Genomic DNA, 22,271 nt, shown 5'->3' with positions numbered 1-22,271 from the left:
ATGGTCCTCTCCATCCGTGACCCACCAGGGAAGGCCGAGGCCAGAAACCACATGTCTACCAGGATATTAGAGCTGGCCCTGGAGATCATCTCCTTGATCACTGGAGAGGTGAGAGTCTCACATGACATCACTCTTATCTCTAGGAATAAACCAGGGCAATGACTGGACAGGTGAAGGATTCTTAGACTCTCTGTAGTGACCTGTAGTGTCTCACCATACACAGGATTACACAGTAGTGAAGAAGTCGTCTGGTGAGTGTGTGACACCCCGTGTGTCAGGAGGATGGAGCAGGACCCCGAGCCCCATCACCGAGCCTCCACCTCATTCACTGAGACATGAGCAGAAGATCCTAGAACTTACCAGCAGGATCACTGAGCTGCTGAGCGGAGAGGTGAGCGCTGCTGGGAATGCTGGGACATTATACAAGAACACCAAGGGAGGGCTCTGGGGATGACTGTGTCATTGTGTTGTCAGGTTCCTATAAGGTGTCAGGATGTCACTGTCTATTTCTCCATGGAGGAGTGGGAGTATTTAAAAAGGCACAAGGAACTGTACAAGGAGGTCATAATAGAAAAAGATCCTGCAGTGGTGGATAACCACAGAAACTACATGGCCGCCAGGATATTAGAGCTGGCCCTGGAGATCGTCTTCTTCATAACTGGAGAGGTGAGACTTTCACATGACATCACTCTTATCTCTAGCCTCCTCAAACCTTGTGTATTCTGTAGTGTACAACAGCTTTAAATGATATAATTGAATTGTGGATAATTTTATCCAATTAGGATCCACTATGCACTATGGTGCACAGCGAAGGTCATGTGAACTTTTTTTTTTTTTTTTTTTCAAATTTCAAGACTGTACATAATGTTTGGCCTTGTTCTATTTTTACATTGAACATACAATAACTCTATTGTAGGACTTCTAGGTCAGAGGAAGCTAGGAATAAACCAGGGAAATGACTAGACAGGTGAAGGATTCTTAGACTCTCTGTAGTGACCTGTAGTGTCTCACCATACACAGGATTACACAGTAGTGAAGAAGTCGTCTGGTGAGTGTGTGACACCCCGTGTGGCAGAAGAATGGAGCGGGACCTCGAGCCCCATCACCGAGCCTCCATCTCATTCACTGAGACATGAGCAGAAGATCCTAGAACTTACCAGCAGGATCACTGAGCTGCTGAGCGGAGAGGTGAGCGCTGCTGGGAATGCTGGGACATTATACAAGAACACCAAGGGAGGGCTCTGGGGATGACTGTGTCATTGTGTTGTCAGGTTCCTATAAGGTGTCAGGATGTCACTGTCTATTTCTCCATGGAGGAGTGGGAGTATTTAGAAGGACACAAGGAACTGTACAAGGAGGTGATGATGGAGGATCAGCAGCCCCTCACATCAGCAGGTAAGAGGAGACCTTCCTGATGATAGAGGAGACCAGGTATGAGGGTTATAACACTCAGGAGGGCCAGGGCTGGTATCACGGGTAATATATCAGATGTGGCCGGCTTTCAGGGGGTCCCTGGGCCCCAAATGTGCACAAAATCTCCTTTTTGATGTCCCCGACTACCCACCCCCATGTGATATCTGACAATGACAACAGACAACCAGGTCTCGGGGGTAGTCGTTGCTCTTTTACTAGCAGGACAAAGTAATATAAATGTACATATGGAGTAATTCTTCACATACAATACAGCGATCTTTGTAGGTAGTGTCCAGTTAGCAGGTGATGGAGCTTGGAGCAGAAATGCTTTGGATAGTTTAATTCGTAGTTGCTTGGGTAGTTAAACTTGTATATACTTGTAAAGATGGCCTGTATCCAGGGGGTTAGTCCTCAACAAACTGGGTACACGTATGTAGGAGAGCAAATAGAATTGTCAACAGCAGGAAACCCTCAAATTCTGCCAGACTAGCTATGGGCTTCTTAAATATAGATTTGTCCCAAAGACTTACTTGAATAGAGAGATACGTGTAGAAGTCCCAGGTGTATGGATAAGACAGGTCCGTCAACTTTAGTGCTTGTAGGCTTGGAGCTTCAGAGGGAAACACTCTTTGAGGAGGATCTTGAGTACAGAGGAAAAGACATCTCTGCTTGGAGTGCCCTGAGACTTGGCTGCCATTTTCAGCTCCACATGTCTGTGTCTACAGCTAGCTCCACACAAAAGACCCAGACAAAAGGTCCCCAACCCCCCTCGAGGGGGCTGTAACTCCTCCTCCTCCAGGCCAGTCAAGGGAGCTTGATTGGTCATGAAGGTCACCCGATCATACTGGACATTCCTGTACACTGGCAACTCAAATTACAATGGCAAGTATAGGCAGGTGTAGTTCACAAAAACATCCACAAGATGGTGCATTAATAGACCCCCTGTGTGCTGGCTCTGGTAAAATAGAAACACTGGTAAATATATAGAAGGTATGAAGGGGGGGGAATCTCTTTACCTTATATGTAAATGTCCATACCATCTCGGTCTGCAAGGACTATTAAAGGGAATGGGACAAGCAGTACCGGGACATTATAGGGTCACCTAGACTCCCCATCATCTGCTCATCACATATAGACAATGTATTCAGTCACTGTGTATATTTCCTATAGATGGATCCAGTCCAAGCAATCCACCAGACAGATGTCCCAGTCCTCCATATTCCCAGGACTGTCCAAAGGATCAAGAGCCGAATGTCCCACTGGATCCTCAGGTAGATGAAGCTGAGATGTCTGTAAATCCTCTATAGATTGATGCCATGAAGCTTTCTACTACACGTCTCAGCAGCAGTGGAGTGTCCGCTCTATTGGATGATATTGTTGGCTGTGCTCGGTCGTGGCTACAATTGGTTTCTGGTTCCATAATAGATTGTGGTGAACTTCCACCTGTTTGGTTGTCTACTTGGTAGTTGACCTTCAGTGGAGATAAATGTCTAGTTCTGAAGTGTAGATGGAAATCATGGACTAAATAACAGCAAAATGCCAGTCAGCTGCTGCTAAGGCTAACACATTACTGTCATGTATTGGAAGAGTCTATGACCCAGAGTTGTCAGTAAATGGTCCTGTAAAGTAGTGATGACATTAAACAACTGGTGTCCATGATCCGAGTTCTCCACGCCAAGACGGACTCCAATTTTTTTCCTGCAGCAAAAGAAAAGAAACATTCTGTCTAATCGCTGCTTAGGATCCTTCTACTCTTTGACAAATTGTATTCAATCTCTGTTTTTTACTTTTTCTTGGATATAACATAAACTCTGGATTCTTATCTCCTCCTCTTTCTACTCTTCCTTCATCATCTGCTCCTCCAGGAAAGAACTGAAAGTGCAACGACGAGTGGACTGAAGAACCCCAAATCAGTGTCAGCAAAGGGTAAGAGCCTTTCATACGTCTTGGGTTTTCTTCTCCCCTTATACATTACATTGCTTTTGAATTTGCTGTAGTCCGAACTGGATATGTGTACATGTTACCCATATATTGTATCTTTTCATGCCATGTGTATGAGCCAACTGGGAATTTTCTCACTGTTAAAGGGAGCCTAACACATAGGAATAGTCTTAAGAAAGGCTATTCTTCTATCTTTAGATGTCTTCTCCGCGCTGCCATTCGGTAGATATTCCGTTCTCCGTCTTTATGCAAATGAGTGCTCTCACAGCACTGGGGGCGGGCCCCAGCGTGCAAACAGCAGTAGGGGCATACCCATTGCTGTGAGAGAACTCTGCAGTGCCACCTCCATCTTCTTCAGGAACCAGCCTCAACGCGTCATCTTCCAGCCTGGATTTCAATGTTCTACATATGCGCAGTCTGCTTTGCCAGTGGGCCTTGGGCAGAGCCAACTACACCTGTGCACGGCCATTTTTTTTTTGTGGCCGCTTACGTGAGCTCTTGTAGTAAGCGGCCACTAAAAATGGCCACACACAGGTGCAGTCGGCTCTTCCCGAGGCCTGCTGGCAGAGTCGTTTGCGCATGCCCGCCCCCAGTGCTACGAGAGAACTTATTTGCATCAAGATGAAAAATGGAATATCTACCAAACGGTGGCACGGAGAAGACTTCTAAAGGTAGGAGAAGGATAGCCTTTCTTTAGACTATTCCTATGTGTTAGAGAAAAAAAAAAAGGATTCTAATGATAGGATCCCTTTAAGGACGGAGGGTAGTTTGGGCAAATTTTTTCATCTGCAACCTACAAAATCAATTCCCCCCCCCCCTAGTCAATGTATCTGTATGAGGGCTTATTCTTTGCTGGACAAGCTGTAACTTTAGTTGGTACCACTTTGGGGTACATGTAATGTTACTATTAGCTGCTTTTATGTTTTACCACTCTTACTTAATAAAACGCTATTTAGTGAAACTAAACAAATTGATAAGCCCAGAGTATAATAGTTTTTCATGGGGGGGGGGGGGAATAAACCCCAAAAGTTTTGTGTTGGGTTAAGTCCAGACGATTGGAAAACTCAGGTCAAGTCTTATTCATTCCTGATCTGTCTAATACAATTTTTTTTTTTTTTTTTTTTTTTTTTTTTTTATAAGATGACTGGATGAGTGCCTCCCATGGACACTTCCTTCTAATTCCTTGTTCTGAAGCAGAAGACAATCAATCACAGAATGAAAGTACTGGAGCGGGAGAAATTTTAACATGTTCTGACTGCGGGAAACATTTTAAAATGAAATCTTCTCTTTCCAGCCACATGGGAATTCACAGAGGTGAAAGGTCGTATATATGCTTAGAATCATTCAAAATAAAAATCTATCTCGAGCAACATCGGAGATTACACCCAGGAGAGAAGCGACATACCTGCCCCGTATGTGGAAAGCTTTGTAAGCAGAATTCCATCCTTATAACCCATCTGAGAACTCACACAGGAGAGAAGCCATTCTCATGTAAAGAATGTGAGAAATCCTTTCTGCATAAAAGTCAACTTGAACGTCATCAGAGAGTTCACACAGAAAAGAGGTTATTTAAATGCTCTGAATGTGGGAAATTATTTATCTGTAAAGCATTTCTTATAACACACGAGAGAACTCACACAGGAGAGAAGCCATTTAAATGCCCTGAATGTGGGAAATGTTTTAGCCAGACTTCAAGTTTTCAGAGACATCAACTAACTCACACGAAGGAGAAAAAGTTTTTTTGCTCAGAATGTGATAAACCTTTTATATATAAAAAAAATCTTGATATACATATGAGAACTCACACAGGGGAGAAGCCTTATGTATGTCCAGAATGTGGGAAAGGTTATGTCGCAAAATCACATCTCGATACCCATCTGAACCTTCACACAGAGGTTAAAGAATTTATATGTCCAGAATGTGGGAAATGCTTTTTGCGTAAAAGTGGTCTTGAGAGGCATAAGAGAGTTCACACAGGAGAGAAGCCATATTCATGCTCTGAATGTGAGAAATGTTTTGCTGATAAATCACGTCTTGATGAACATAAAAGAATTCACACAGGGGCGAGGCCATATTCATGCTCTGAATGTGAACAAAGCTTTATCACTAAACATAGCCTCATTGACCATCAAAGAGTTCACAAAGGTAAAGAAAAGTAACTGTCATGCTCTGAATGTGAGAAACATCTGCAAATTCACAGAATAAAGTAACTTTTGCTCATGTTCTTGGAACATCCAAGAATTCACACGGGAGAGAAGCCATTTTATGTTCAGAATGTAGGAAATGTTTTAGACAGAGCTTGTTTTCATAGAGATCAGAGACCTCACTCTGGAGCAGTCATATTGAAGGGATTGTCCAGGAACATGGATTTTATGGACTATCCTTAGGCCATAATCCTCATGTTGTGGTTGGACGCTGGTACTGCAGCTTAGCAGTCAATGAACTGAACTGAACTGTAGTGACTGCGCCCACGAGACCTGAAGCCAAATACTTTAGTGTATATACAAGGGCACGTATATACACCGATGATCTGTGCAGACTGGTCAACCCCTTTAATATATGCGTGTAGTCCTCTTGTAATAGAAGGTCTGAGATGTTATAGGAAAACTGGGGAGGGACCTTGAGTAGATGCTGATAGTTGTAGTATAGTAGGAGTTCACTTTCAGTCTTGGGCACTGTGGACTTCCCAAAATTTTTGAAGGTTTGAGAAATTGCTGGTGCCAGTGTGCGTTACTGGGCTGACTCTCCACTATTAATTGTTAGGAAAATTCTAATTTTGGCTCCTATTATTGGTCTTGTTGTTTTTATGAAATCCTCTTCCTCTATTGTATGATATTAAGTATGTGCCCCCCTTGTGCAGGTTCCATCTGTTTCGCTAAGATTGATGCACAATGCTGTTTTTAGGATTTTTTTATTCTTCTGTATGTTTTACTTGTGATAATAAAAATTTGTACATTTTATTATGGTGGTTTTATTTTTACAACCATTGTGTGTGCATTGGTCACCTGTTTTTCCTAAATCCCTCATAGACCTGAGTCTTAGGCCCCAGTCCCACGGAGTAACGCGGCACTCAATCTGATACGTAAACAAGTGTCAGAGTGAGCGCTTCAAAACAGAATCCCTTTGACTTCAATGGATTCCGTCTTCGGAAGGCTTTTTAATCCATTGATTTCAATGCATTATGCGCGTTAAACATAACCCATAGAAGTCAATGGGATTCTGTTTTGAAGCGCTCACGCTGACACGTGTTTGTGTCAGATTGAGTGCCGCGTTACTCCGTGGGAATGGGGCCTTAGCAATCTGTGAAATCTGGGCAGAAATGGGACACGCACATGTGGTGGCTTTTTTTTTTTAACAAACCCAAATAAATGGTGACTAGTCTCAGATGAACTAAAATGGTCTTGCCATATTGTACAGTGAGAAAATATAGAAGAGACACGTGACTGATATTCTGGCATCACCGGACAGCTTCTCAGCCAATAGGAGGTAGCCTTATTACAGGGCTGATGGCACAAGGAGTATATAAGATGCTCTGGGATAGGAATATGAGGCATTCCAGTGATGGTGGAAGTAGAGGATGGATGCGTTATTCATCGCTGCATGATCCAAAGCAATTAATCCATTTTCTATAGTAATACACAGCAATTAGTTCAGCAAAGCATTGAATAGGACTAGAAAATCCTCAGAGTAGGAGAACTAGAACAAAGTGTAGTCAGTGAAGCAAATACAGGCAGATTAGTGATAGAAGTCATAGATGGAAGTGAGGGAGAATATCTGCGGTATGTGAGCACAGTTGGAATGCATGCTCAATCAACCCCTTCCCATCACTGAGATTTCTGCCTTTTTTTTTTTTTTTTTCCTCCCCTTCCAAACCCCTTTTTCCACATTCTCGGAGCCATATGAGGGTTTAATGTCTGCAGGACAAATTATTCTCTGTATTTGTACCATTTATTATTCTGTACAATGTAATGGGAAGATAGAAAAAAAAATCAGAATAGGGAAATGACGAGAGAGTGGACTCGTGCAACTTCCTTACAGGCTTCGTTTTTACAGCAGTCCCTGTACAACCAGAATGACCTGTCACCTTTCGGTACGGTTCCAGGGATATCAAATTTACAGAGTTTTATATACATTCTAACCCCCACAAAAAAAAAAAATCCAGACATCTTTTTCTTAAAAATAACTTTAAATTTCCATGTACAGGGATGACTAAGGTGTTTTGGGTTTTTTTTTGTTTTGTGGGGCCAGGATTTTTTTTTTTTTTTTTTTCATTTGGGTGAAAGTCGATTTGCTTTGATCTGTGTTTTGTTTTTTTTTTTGTTTTTTTTTAGCAGAGGTGAAACTGTGGAAAAAAACAAACAAAACAAAAACACAGCCAGAATTGTTACCAATCACTCTGAAAATAAAAGGGGGTTTCCCATCTGCCTCTGTTTGCCTTTGTCTCTTCTTCTCCCTTCCTGTATTCTTCTACAAGCATCTCACTATGACATTGCCATTTAACAATGATAAATCTTATCTTATATAAATGCAGATCAAATAATATGTACAGTAAATGTTTATTACATTACATAGGGATCTAGATTAAAAAAACAAAACAAAAAACTTACATGAGATAAGACTGCAGTAAACTCAATGTTATCTTTGTGTTTACATAGAAAGTAATTGACACCATCCGAGACTTTATCAGTAAACTGCAATTAGCTGATCTGATTGTCCAGCAGGCGGAGCTGTAGATAACAGGAGAGAACTCATCCACCCCAGAGGGAAGAGACTTGTCCCACCAACCTGTTATCACAGGACAGAACAAGAACCAAGGAAACACTATGTAAATAATGAGTGTAATAATCTAACATAGCAGACAAACAAAGTAGTATTGGTGCTGGGTGTCACCTCCAGGAGCCTCAGAATTGTTTTTCTTAAGAATTAACATCTTTGTTGGCCTGGTCTATCATATTATGGCATGTCCCACTGCCACACATTTTGCCACAGCAACTGCCACTGGGCCACACTTCTCCTGTAGCCTGGTGCAGCATTCTACTATAACACAGTTTTCAATTTTAAAAAAAATCCATTTGACACCTGTTCCCATACAGGATCAGTTTTGACTTTTAATGGAAAGCAGTTTCTTCCTAAAAAAAAAAAAAAAAACCTTGGACAAGCACCTTTTGCCCAAAAAAGGGTAACTTTTAGAAAATGTAATACTATGTATTATAGATAGGTTCCTAGGAGTCCTGACAGTGTCATACACTATGTAATATATATATATATATATATATATATATATATATATATAGTCCTAGGAGTCCTGACAGTGTCATACACTATGTATTATAGATATATATACTCCTAGGAGCCCTGACAGTGTCATACACTATGTATTATAGATATATATAGTCCTAGGAGTCCTGACAGTGTCATACACTATGTATTATAGATATATATATAGTCCTAGGAGTCCTGACAGTGTCATACACTATGTATTATAGATATATATAGTCCTAGGAGCCCTGACAGTGTCATACACTATGTATTATTGATATATATAGTCCTAGGAGTCCTGACAGTGTCATACACTATGTATTATAGATATATATAGTCCTAGGAGCCCTGACAGTGTCATACAGTATGTATTATAGATATATATATATAGTCCTAGGAGTCCTGACAGTGTCATACACTATGTATTATAGATATATATAGTCCTAGGAGCCCTGACAGTGTCATACACTATGTATTATAGATATATATAGTCCTAGGAGTCCTGACAGTGTCATACACTATGTATTATAGATATATATAGTCCTAGGAGCCCTGACAGTGTCATACACTATGTATTATAGATATATAGTCCTAGGAGCCCTGACAGTGTCATACACTATGAATTATAGATATATATAGTCCTAGGAGCCCTGACAGTGTCATACACTATGTATTATAGATATATATATTCCTAGGAGCCCTGACAGTGTCATACACTATGTATTATAGATATATATATAGTCCTAGGAGTCCTGACAGTGTCATACACTATGTATTATAGATATATATAGTCCTAGGAGCCCTGACAGTGTCATACACTATGTATTATTGATATATATAGTCCTAGGAGTCCTGACAGTGTCATACACTATGTATTATAGATATATAGTCCTAGGAGCCCTGACAGTGTCATACACTATGAATTATAGATATATATAGTCCTAGGAGCCCTGACAGTGTCATACACTATGTATTATAGATATATATAGTCCTAGGAGTCCTGACAGTGTCATACACTATGTATTATAGATATATATAGTCCTAGGAGTCCTGACAGTGTCATACACTATGTATTATAGACATATATAGTCCTAGGAGCCCTGACAGTGTCATACACTATGTATTATAGATATATATAGTCCTAGGAGCCCTGACAGTGTCATACACTATGTATTATAGATATATATAGTCCTAGGAGTCCTGACAGTGTCATACACTATGTATTATATATATATATATATATATATAGTCCTAGGAGCCCTGACAGTGTCATACACTATGTATTATACATATATATAGTCCTAGGAGCCCTGACAGTGTCATACACTATGTATTATAGATATATATAGTCCTAGGAGCCCTGACAGTGTCATACACTATGTATTATAGATATATATATAGTTCTAGGAGCCCTGACAGTGTCATACACTATGTATTATATATATATAGTCCTAGGAGCCCTGACAGTGTCATACACTATGTATTATAGATATATATAGTCCTAGGAGTCCTGACAGTGTCATACACTATGTATTATAGATATATAGTCCTAGGAGCCCTGACAGTGTCATACACTATGTATTATAGATATATATATAGTCCTAGGAGTCCTGACAGTGTCATACACTATGTATTATAGATATATATAGTCCTAGGAGTCCTGACAGTGTCATACACTATGTATTATATATATATATAGTCCTAGTCTCAATCTGTAGTCTGACTACCTGACACCGGCACCCACAGCTCAGTTGTCAGTCACTCGCTAGCTCCACCCCTTCCTGCTATCACATGACCGGTTCCTCCTCCTTGAAGTTGGGCTCTTCCTCCTGCTCTGACTCTGTGGCTGTGTGAGCGGTGGCAGTGGGGGGCGCTATTAACCTGCAGGTCAGTGCATTCACCTCACTACTGGATAGACCTGTGCCCTGTACACATTACAGTAGCCGGCTAGTCAGAGACTACAACCCCCAGCCGCAGGCTGTCAGGAGATGATGGCGGTTGTACAGAGCCGCAGGAACACTTCCATCTTACCGCTCCTGCAGGACTACAACTCCCAGCATGGTAACTGTAGAGACCCCAGCAATGCTGCTCCAGTCACTGGGGCATTTATCGGCCTCTTGTACCTTCTCCTTCTAATTCTGCCCCTTCTTGTAAGTTTCCTCCTCTGTGTGTAAAATGGATCAGGTGTTTGTGTCTATTCTGAAGGATTTTACAGCAGATTCCTCACTTTACTGTATTGTCGGGGATAGTGTGCGTGGCCTATCTGGGGTAACATTTTACTATAGAGTTATACAAAATGGTGCCAAAAATGTACAAAACCTGAATAGCTTAATAAAGACCCCAAATAACTGATTGTATTGGAATCCCAAGTCCCATAAGGTGAATTTTGTGCCAAATTTATGACCCATTTGAATGTTTTTAGTAAATTGGATATTTGGATTGTTGAGGATTAAAAGGATCCTATCCTTCAAACACATTTTTTTTCTGAGCAACGTTTTGGAATAGCCTTAAGAAAGTCTATTCTTCTGCTACCTTTCGTTGTTCTCTCCGCGCCGCTGTTCCGTAGAAATCCCGGTTTTTATCAGTATGCAAATGACTTCTCTCGCAGCACTGGGGGTGGGCCCCAACACTCAAACAGCACTGGTGGCATCCCCAATACTACAAGAGAACTCTCCAGCGCCGCCTCCATCTTCTTCAGCAACGTCGTTGTCACCCATCTTCTTGCGGTGCAGGTTTCAGACTTCTAGGCCTCGGGCAGAGCAGACTGCGCATGCCCACAGGCCACAAGAAAATGGCTGCTTGCACAGGATTGTAAGCAGCCATGTTCTTGTGGCCTTTGGGCATGCGCAGTCTTCTCTGCCCGAGGTCTAGAAGTCTGAAACCTGCAGCGGAACAAGAGGTTGAAGAGGCCGTTGCTGAGGAAGATGGAGGCTGCGCTGGAGAGAGTTCTCTCGCAGCATTGGGGACGCCCCCAGTGCTGTTTGAGCACTGGGGCCCGCCCCCAGTGCTGCGAGAGAACTCATGTGCATACCGACAAAAACCAGGATTTCTACGGAACTGCAGCATGGAGAAGACAATGAAAGGTAGGAGAAGAATAGTCTTTCTTAAGGCCATTGCGACATGTTACTCAGAAAAAAAAAATGTTTGCATGATAGGATCCCTTTGAACAAGATGCAAATGATAAATGACCCCCAGTGTATATACTGACCATTCAGGGCTCTCTCTGTATATACCCACTGCTTGGGGCTCTCTCTCTGTGTACACAATGGACAAGTGGGTGGAGGGTCTAGTCTGGATACAAGATGAGATACGGCAGGACATGGAGGTATATACAGACTGTGTATGGTATATAGCAGTACATTTACCACAGATGTTACACCTGTAGTCTGGATACAAGATGAGATACAGCAGGACATGGAGGTATATACAGGCTGTGTATGGTATATAGCAGTACATTTACCACACATGTTACACCTGTAGTCTGGATACAAGATGAGATACGGCAGGACATGGAGGTATATACAGGCTGTGTATGGTATATAGCAGTACATTTACCACAGATGTTACACCTGTAGTCTGGATACAAGATGAGATACGGCAGGACATGGAGGTATATACAGGCTCTGTATGGTATATAGCAGTACATTTACCACAGATGTTACACCTGTAGTCTGTATACAAGATGAGATACGGCAGGACATGGAGGTATATACAGGCTGTGTATGGTATATAGCAGTACATTTACCACAGATGTTACACCTATAGTTTGGATACAAGATGAGATACGGCAGGACATGGAGGTATATACAGTCCTATGAAAAAGTTTGGGCACCCCTATTAATCTTAATCATTTTTAGTTCTAAATATTTTGGTGTTTGCAACAGCCATTTCAGTTTGATATATCTAATAACTGATGGACACAGTAATATTTCAGGATTGTAATGAGGTTTATTGTACTAACAGAAAATGTGCAATATGCATTAAACCAAAATTTGACCGGTGCAAAAGTATGGGCACCTCAACAGAAAAGTGACATTAATATTTAGTAGATCCTCCTTTTACAAAGATAACAGCCTCTAGTCGCTTCCTATAGCTTTTAATCAGTTCCTGGATCCTGAATAAAGGTATTTTGGACAAACAATTCAAGTTCAGTTAAGTTAGATGGTCGCCGAGCATGGACAGCCCGCTTCAAATCATCCCACAGATGTTCAATGATATTCAGGTCTGGGGACTGGGATGGCCATTCCAGAACATTGTCATTGTTCCTCTGCATGAATGCCTGAGGATTTGGAGCGGTGTTTTGGATCATTGTCTTGCTGAAATATCCATCCCCGGCGTAACTTCAACTTCGTCACTGATTCTTGAACATTATTCTCAAGAATCTGCTGATACTGAGTGGAATCCATGCGACCCTCAACTTTAACAAGATTCCCGATGCCGGCATTGGCCACACAGCCCCAAAGCATGATGGAACCTCCACCAAATTTTACAGTGGGTAGCATGTGTTTTTCTTGGAATGCTGTTTCTTTTTGGACGCCATGCATAACGCCTTTTTTTTTTATAACCAAACAACTCAATTTTTGTTTCCAAAATGAAGCTGCCTTGTCCAAATGTGCTTTTTCATACCTCAGGCAACTCTATTTGTGGCGTACGTGCAGAAACGGCTTCTTTCTCATCACTCTCCCATACAGCTTCTCCTTGTGCAAAGTGCGCTGTATAGTTGACCGATGCACAGTGACACCATCTGCAGCAAGATGATGCTGCAGCTCTTTGGAGGTGTCTGTGGATTGGCCTTGACTGTTCTCACCATTCTTCTTCTCTGCCTTTCTGATATTTTTCTTGGCCTGCCACTTCTGGGCTTAACAAGAACTGTCCCTGTGGTCTTCCATTTCCTTACTATGTTCCTCACAGTGGAAACTGACAGGTTAAATCTCTGAGACAACGTTTTGTATCCTTCCCCTGAACAACTATGTTGAACAATCTTTGTTTTCATCCATTCTGGAATGGCCATCCCAGTCCCCAGACCTGAATATCATTGAACATCTGTGGGATGATTTGAGAGCGGGCTGTCCATGCTCGGCGACCATCAAACTTAACTGAACTTGAATTGTTTTGTAGAAAGAAATGGTCCAAAATACCTTCATCCAGGATCCAGGAACTGATTAAAAGCTACAGGAAGCGACTAGAGGCTGTTATCTTTGCAAAAGGAGGATGTACTAAATATTAATGTCACTTTTCTGTTGAGGTGCCCATATTTTTGCACCGGTCAAATTTTGGTTTAATGCATATTGCGCATTTTCTGTTAGTACAATAAACCTCATTTCAATCCTGAAATATTACTGTGTCCATCAGTTATTAGATATATCAAACTAAAATGGCTGCTGCAAACACCAAAATATTTAGAACTAAAAATGATTAAGATTAATAGGGGTGCCCAAACTTTTTCATAGGACTGTAGGTGGCTGGCAATTCCTCAAGGCTATATTTCTGCTTCTTAGTCCAGTCCTCTCCGTGTCCTCTCCCAAAGTCTGCCAAATGGACAAAATATGTTTGATATTGTGAGTTTTAGAGACTTGTCTAGCTGTCAACAATTTCTCACCAAGAGGTACACTACTCAAAAGTAGTCAGTAAGTTTTTATACTGATTGTTACTCCTATATACTGTCATTGACAAAAAACTTTCACCTCTTCTCTGAAGTCGTTTACTGTGTCAGTCTCGCTACATGATGTGACTCCAGAGCAGTTTGAGTCAATGGAAAGTCACATCGCTAATATCTCTTCCATTGGAAACCGAGTGCTCTGATGACATCAGCAGTGACTGTATCTGAGGTCACCTAATTTTATTGCTCCATTCAACTTATGTTGGGGTCTGTTTTGAGATTTCAGGCATATATTCCCTTGCCACTCTCTTACCTTCACAACTCACTGTTCAGTTTAGGGCTCGTTCACACTGGGACAGAGGTGGCGGATTTTGTCACGGAATCCACATCATAATCCACGACCTCACAATAGTGGTCTATGGATACCGCTAGCGATCTAGCAACATGTCGCTCACGAAAAAAGAAGCGAGCTGCCCTTTCTTCAGGAGGATTCTGTGACTCATTGAGCCGCGGCCTCCGCCTCACGGCAGCACCCTCCGGACTAGGCCCATTCATTTTGGGCCTACTCCGGAGCGTCAAACCTCGACTGACCGTATACGGAAAGGTGTATTTTGGTCCCGATTTTTTTTGACGCGGCTTCCCATGTCAAAATCGGGACCAAAATACGCTATTCCGTGCCCGTGTGAACTAGGCCTTAGACTCCTTCTCTGTCGGCGCTGTAGTCTGCACACTCCTGTATGATCTCCTAAATATGAGAACTGTCTGGATTATGTGGTACATTGCAGTCTATATCCTGTATATCAGCTATAGCAGTGACCGGTACAGACATGACGGATACAAAGTCCACCTTCTCCTAATTTGCTGGTTTTACATACAGTGTTGGCCAAAAGTATCGCCCCTCCCCCCCCCCCCCCCTGAGGGAGACCCAGCTTTCTCGCACTGGGCCCTACATGATGCTGCACAATGTGTTGGTCGTCTTCAGACTTCATAATGCCATGTACACGGTCAAGCAGTCCAGTGCCAGAGGCAGCAAAGCAACCCCAAAACATCAGGGACCTCCGCCATGTCTGACTGTAGGGGGCGTCTTCTTCTCTTTGAAGGCCTCTTTTTTCCTGTAATCTCTATGTTGAGGCCTTCTCCTACTTTTGTCTCATCTGACCAGAGAACATTCTTCCAGAACGGTTTTGGCTTTCTCAGGTAAGTTTTGGCAAACTCCAGCCTGGCTTATATCTCTGGGTAAGAAGTGGGGTCTTCCTGGGTCTCCTACCATACAGTCCCTTCTCATTCAGACGCTGACGCTGGATAATACGGGGTGACACTGTTGTACCCTCGGACTGCAGGGCAGCTTGGACTTGTTTGGATGTTAGTCGAGGTTCTTTATCCGCCATCCGCACAATCTTGCGTTGAAATCTCTCGTCAATTTTTCTTTTCCGTCCACATCTAGGGAGGTTAGCCACAGGGCCATGGGCTTTACACTTCTTGATGACACTGCGCACGGTAGACACAGGAACATTCAGGTCTTTGGAGATGGACTTGTAGCCTTGAGATTGCTCATGCTTCCTCACAATTTTGCTTCTCAAGTCCTCAGACAGTTCTTTGGTCTTCTTTCTTTTCTCCATGCTCAATGTGGTCACACAAGGACACAGAACAGAGGTGGAGTCAACTTTAATCCATTTCAACAGGCTGCAAGTGTGATTTAGTTATTTCCACCACCTGTTAGGTGCGTCGGGTAAGTAACAGGTGCTGTTAATTACACAAATTAGAGAAGCATCACATGATTTTTCAAACAGTGCCAATACTTTTGTCCACCCCCTTTTTTATGTTTGCTGTGGAATTATATCCAATTCGGCTTTTTTTTTTTTTAGGGTTTTTTTTTTTTTTTTTTTTTTTTTACACATGACGATACATGATGACCCAGTGGAACCTGGTTTGGTGTTCTTCATCTTATGTAGCTTTTACAGAATATTAAGACCTTCTAAGGACCAGCTGTTGTGTGTTTTAAATCTGATTGTGATACACAAATCAGAGGTGGCTTTTTCTCATGACTGTATATATCGTAAGGCACCTCCATTGTATACTAGGAGTCCTTTTATAATACTGAATTAATGAGACTTCGTGATACATGTAAGATGTTCTTCCAGATGGAATTTCACACTCTATCGTCCTTGTTTCTCCTAAGGTTCTGGACTCAAAGCTAAACTTTTCTTTCCAAGACAATGGCCTTCTCTATCAACGACCCAGCAGAGATGGAAGAGGACAGAAGCTACATAGCTAGAAGGGTATTCGAGCTCAACCTGGAGATCATCTCCTTGATCACTGGAGAGGTGAGAGTCTCACATGACATCACTCTTATCTCTAGGAATAAACCAAGGAAATGACTGGACAGGTGAAGGATTCTTAGACTCTCTGTAGTGACCTGTAGTGTCTCACCATACACAGGATTGCACAGTAGTGAAGAAGTCATCTGGTGAGTGTGTGACACCCTGTGTGTCAGGAGAATGGAGCAGAACCCCGAGCCCCATCACCGAGCCTCCACCTCATTCACTGAGACATGAGCGGAAGATTCTAAAATTTACCAACAAGATTATTAATCTGCTGAAGGGAGAGGTGAGCACTGCTGGGAATGGTGGGACATTATACAAGAAAACCAAGGGAGGGCTCTGGGGATGTCTGTATCATTGTGTTGTCAGGTTCGTTCAAGGAGTCAGGATGTCACTGTCAAGATGGTCGCAATGGAAGAGTTGGAATATTTGGAAGATAGTCAAGATCCATACAAGGGCGTCTTGAAGGAGGATCAAGAGCTGCTGTCATCATCTGGTAAGAGGAGATCTTCCTAATAATAGAGAGACCAGGTATGAGGGTCACCTAGACTCCCCCATCATCTGCTCATCACATATAGACAATGTATTCAGTCACTGTGTATATTTCCTATAGCTGGATCCAGCTCAAGCAATCCATCAGAAAGAGGTCGCACTCTGTTTTCCCAGGATTCTCTAGAGGATCCAGAGCTGAACAATCTGTGCCAGGAGGTCATGACTGAGGTTCCAAAGCTCCTCTCATCACTAGGTAAGAGGAGACCTTCCTGATGATAGACCAGGTATGAGGGTCACCTAGACTTCCCCCATCATCTGCTCATCACATATAGACAATGTATTCAGTCACTGTGTATATTTCCTATAGATGGATCCGGTCAGAGAAATCCACCAGAGAGATGTCCCAGTCCTCTATATTCCCAGTATTGTCCAGAAGATCCAGAGCTGAATGTCCCACTGGATCCTCAGGTAGCTGAAGCTGAGATGTCTGTAAATCCTCTATAGATTGATGCCATGAAGCTTTCTACTACACGTCTCAGCAGCAGTGGAGTGTCCGCTCTATTGGATGATATTGTTGGCTGTGCTCGGTCGTGGCTACAAATGGTTTCTGGTTCCATAATAGATTGTGGTGAACTTCCACCTGTTTGGACATTGACTTGGTCGTTGATCTTCAGTGTAGATAAATGTCTAGTTCTGCAATGTAGATGGAAATCATGGACTGAATAACAGCACAATGCCAGTCAGCTGCTGTTAAGGCTAACACATTACTATCATGTACTGGAAGAGTCAATGACCCAGAGTTGTCAGTAAATGGTCCTGTAAAGTAGTGATGACATTAAACAACTGGTGTCCATGATCTGAGTTGTCCACTCCAAAATAGACTCTGATTAGGGTTCAGCGATCGGGATCGGAAAAGATCGGGTTTTGATCCCGCCAAAAAAAATCGGGAACAAAATTCCTATCCCGAATGCTCAACTTACCTGCACAGATCCGCTGCCGCTCCACGTTCTTCTCGCTCCTCTTCTCTCTCATTCACATGCCTTCAGAGTGCCGTATGCGCCCCCGCCTCCCTAGGGAGGGTAGACGTGTGTGATGCACTTACATCTCCCCGCCCACACTCTCCTAAGGCACAACAAGCCTACTCCCAGCATCTCTAACACTAGCCTAGGGAGGCAGGGGCAAGCACGGCGCTCTGCAGGCATGTGAAAGAGAGAGAAGAGGAGCGAGAAGAACGTGGCGCAGCAGCGGATCTGTGCAGGTAAGCGGACACCAGGGAGAATAAGTAGCCAGGGGATTTTTTTTTTTTTTTTTTTTTTTTTTAAATCACTACACAGCATGGAGTCCAAAAATTAAAGCGTTCAATTTTTGGACTCCACGCTGTGTAGTGAATAGGATCGTTTTTAAAATCCGATCTTTGATCATTAAAAAAAAATCCCATTGACTTGCTTTGGAATTGGGATTGGAAATTGGATTTTAAAAATGACCCTGAAATCTCAAGATCGTCTCAACCCTAACTCCGATCATTTCCTGCCACAAAATAACAGGAACATTTATGTTGAGGTGTAAAGTATTTGGGTGAATGTTAATCCTGACTGATCGCTGCTTCAGATCCTTCTACTTTTTGTATTCCTTCTGTGTTTCACCTTCATCTTCATCAATCATTATTATTTTGGATCTTTTCAGGAGCGTGATGAGAGTGGACCGTCCGTGTCAGAGACTCGTAAGAGCTTTTTATAAATCTTGTGTTTTCTTCTTCCCATGAAGTGCAGGCAGACCATGTAAAGTTATAGGGTATCTTTTTATACCATGTGTATGAGCTGACTGGAGATTGCATCACTGTTAGTGGTAGTTTGGGCATTAAGGATCGGCAACTTTTTTCATATTTTCCATCACCATATGAGGCGGCTGTATGAGGGCTTATATTTTGCATTACAAGTTGTATTTCTAGGTGGCACTTTTTTGGGGTGCAGGTAATGTTTCAATTAACCTTTTGGGGGCTGTGTGTGTGTGTGGGGGGGGGATGTCAAGATTCCTTTTGGGTTCGGTTCAAAGATTTGTTTTGTGTGGAATATGTTTGGTACGTACCAGAGCTTAAAGTGGATTACTACATAGTGTAGAATACTCTCGGGGTTCCTAGAAACTTAGCTATACAATTTCTAGCCCTCTATGGCAAACCCAGCCGAAGCTACTGTATGTCACAGATGGTAAGCAGTGGATACTGTTTTTATGGGAGAGGAGCTTGCTCTTGATTGGTGGTTATATTGCAAAAGGCAATAGTTTATATAGTAAAATTAGTCTGTTTTGACTTGTGTGACAAGATTATTGTTACTTAGGAGCCAAATTTGTGGCTGAACTAATTTATCGGCTTTGTGGGTTCTTTCATCTCTCACTCATGATCTGTATAAACCAATCAATGAAATTCCATTAAGACATCATATTCTGAAGAAAAGATCTCTGTTGGCTATCCCCTCCATCTGCAGAATTGGAGAACTTCAGGCTCTATCAATCAAAGAGATTTCCTATCTCTGATGGCTTCGAATTTAACTTTTAAAATAAGAAGCAAAGTCGTTAGCCGAGATCTATTACAGCGCAGAGGGCAGGGAATGTCATCAGGGTGTGGACGGAGAGTTAGAGAGGCTGCACTGAGAGCAGAGGCGGGTCAATTTGAGGTCTAACATGTGCCCCTTTATGTGGGTGGCAGAGGAGGACCAATGAGAGAGACCAAAAGAGGCGGTGAGGGACAGGAGACTGGAAGCAGTGGGGGTGGTTTGTGTTAATGGGGATGTTGAAGTCTCCCATGATGGTGGGGGTGTCTGTGGGTAGGAAGTGGGTGAAATGGTAAAGTGGTCGATGAAGGCGGCGGTAGGTCCTGGTGATCGATATGACGGCCAGTTGGAGGGCGAGTAAATGCGAACAGAGTGCACTTCTAAGGAGGGGAGAGTGAGAGCAGGTAGCGGTTGAATTGCAGCGTAGGAGCAATTGGCAGACAGGAGGATGCGTACACCTCCACCAGGTTTATTGTTGGGGCGGGGAGTGTGCAGATCTCCATAGGAGAGAGCAGCAGGGGACATGTTGTTTAGGGAGAGTCTGTGATGGCGAGAAATGTAAATTCATTAGAAATGAAGAGGTATGGACAGTCAAGTTGATTGCATGTGTCACAAGCAGTGGCGTAACTAGGAATGGCAGGGCCCCGTGGCGAACTTTTGACATGGGGCGCCCCTCCTCCCGACCGACGCTGAAGACCTCAACCAACTGACCCCTACTGCCGCCCCCCCTCCCCCTCCCCCCACACGTATTTCTGCTCACACTATAACACCCCATATTGGCCCCTGCACACAGTATTATGCCCCATAGTGGTGCCAGTACACAGTATTATGTCCCATAGTGGCCCCTGCACACAGTATTATGTCCCATAGTGGCCCCTGCACACAGTATTATGCCCCATAGTGGCCCCTGCACACAGTATTATGTCCCATAGTGGCCCCTGCACACAGTATTATGTCCCATAGTGGCCCCTGCACACAGTATTATGCCCCATAGTGGCCCCTGCACACAGTATTATGTCCCATAGTGGCCCCTGCACACCGTTTTCTGTCCCATTGTGGACCCCCATGAACAATTATTATACTCTGGGATCTTTTCAGACCCCAGAGTATAATAATCGGAGACCCAGAGGGATACAAACAACAAACTACTGTTACTTGCCTATCTCCCGACTCCCCTGCATTCTCCGTTGCTGTCTGCCATCTTCCGGGACGTCATGTGACCGGGGCCCTGCGTCTCGGGTCAAATGACGTCATGCAAGTAGGCCGGAGCCTGCCGGAGAGGTAAGTAACACAGTTTTTTAATGTTATCTTACCTCTCCCGGGCCTCCAATCGTTATACTCGGGGGTCCGAAAAGACCCCCCCAAGTATAATAGTGCTTGTGGGGCCCGTGCCGTCACTTACCAATCCCAGCCCCTGCCAGGATTGGTAAGTATATAGGGCCCGTTACTGGCTGGAGTAACTCCAGCCGGTAACGGCCTATTAAAAACAAACAAATACGCAGCGGTAGCGGCTGTCGCCGGGCCCCTTAATGTCCCGGGCCCTGTGGCAGCTGCTACCACGGTAGTTACACCACTGGTCACAAGCATTCCATAGTGCACCGGAGAGGACAGGGGGAGGGGCAGGAGCGAGTAAGATAGGTTTAAGATTTAGGTTTTTCCATGTGCTGATGCCGGTTGTGTGGAAAGAGCCGATAGTAGGGATTTGCTGGGATAGTCCAGGATTGGGAGATATGTCACCAGAGGTAAGGAGTAGCCGAGAGAGGGACAGCAGGTGTAGGTAGGAGAGGGTGCGGGAAGGTTGTGAGTCTGGGGTGGAAAGTCTGCAGGTTTGTGAGTAGCTGTGCAGAGAGGGTCAGATGGTGGAGTAGAATAGATGGAGAGATGAGGATTTTCTTACTGACACAGCTGGTTTCGGGTGGAAAAGTGGTTTTTAAAAGTATGAAAAGAACAACAGAGATTCTAGCGAGGAGCATTTCTGTGAGACAATAGAGAAGTCTGTAGTAGTTGGATTGTCTTCCCTTCTGGTCCAATTCTGATCCGCACACTAAGATTCACACTGACCACGGTCACAATCACCTATTGAGCATATTGTTGCACATGTCTTATTTGTGGTATGAATTTTAAATGTTTTTTAAAAAATATTTTATTTCTTTCTATTTCAGGTGCGGACTTTATGAGCAGCCCTCATGGATCTCAGTCCCAGATTGCCATAGAAAGTACTAGCGCCAGTGCGGAGGAAACTTTTCCGTGTCCTGAATGCGGAAAACATTTAAAATGTAAAGCTAGTCTTATCAGACACTTGAAGATTCACAGTGGTGAAAAGCCATTTACATGTACAGTATGTGGGAAGTCTTTTGTTAGGAAGTGCGGCCTTGATGAGCATCTGAAGACTCATACAGGAGAGAAGCCATATGCATGTCCTATATGTCAGAGAGGTTTTACTAGGAGAGATCGTCTTGAGAGTCATATGAAGACTCATGGAAGTGAAGGACCACACTAATGTTCAGTTTGTGGGACAGAACACAGAGGAGAGGCCATATGCATGCAAAGAATGTGAGAGATCTCTTAAAAAGAAGTGCTGTCTTAAAGAACATTATAGACTTCGCCCAGGAGAGAAGACATTTTATATTCAAAAAGTGGAAACATTTTTTAGACCTTGAGTTTCTTAGATCTCACTGACCTCCCTCTCAAGCAGTTGTA

At 43.2% G+C, this 22,271-nt stretch overlaps 2 protein-coding genes and 1 pseudogene across 2 annotated transcripts in view; 2 read left to right on the top strand and 1 right to left on the bottom strand.

Moving 5' to 3' along the window:
• LOC142196226 (uncharacterized) lies at window positions 1–22,071 on the top strand. The gene is made up of 8 exons (XM_075266440.1): window positions 1–108; window positions 224–391; window positions 1,272–1,395; window positions 2,584–2,684; window positions 16,936–17,029; window positions 17,393–17,493; window positions 18,634–18,745; window positions 21,734–22,071. Exons 1-8 carry the CDS (start codon window positions 1–3, stop codon window positions 22,069–22,071), a joined length of 1,146 nt encoding a protein of 381 aa, XP_075122541.1.
• LOC142196122 (uncharacterized) overlaps window positions 1–22,271 on the bottom strand; it is a 783,446-nt pseudogene that overhangs the window by 436,825 nt on the left and 324,350 nt on the right.
• The window catches only part of LOC142196125 (uncharacterized), a 267,316-nt gene that overhangs the window by 63,483 nt on the left and 181,562 nt on the right, over window positions 1–22,271 (top strand). The gene's annotated exons all lie outside the window — the stretch shown is intronic.

This window comes from Leptodactylus fuscus, chromosome 2, assembly GCF_031893055.1.
Source record: "Leptodactylus fuscus isolate aLepFus1 chromosome 2, aLepFus1.hap2, whole genome shotgun sequence".
Lineage (NCBI taxonomy): Eukaryota > Metazoa > Chordata > Amphibia > Anura > Leptodactylidae > Leptodactylus > Leptodactylus fuscus.
The sequence above is the reverse complement of the archived record's forward strand: the minus strand, read 5'-3'. Positions and strand labels throughout refer to the sequence as shown.

Coding starts and splice junctions, on each gene's coding strand:
- LOC142196226 (XM_075266440.1), top strand. CDS start 1: ATGGTCCTCTCCATCCGTGACCCACCAGGGAAGGCCGAGGCCAGAAAC. Junction 2,685..16,935: donor ATGTCCCACTGGATCCTCAG/GTAGATGAAGCT, acceptor GTCACTGTCAAG/ATGGTCGCAATGGAAGAGTT. Junction 17,494..18,633: donor ATGTCCCACTGGATCCTCAG/GTAGCTGAAGCT, acceptor TCGCTGCTTCAG/ATCCTTCTACTTTTTGTATT.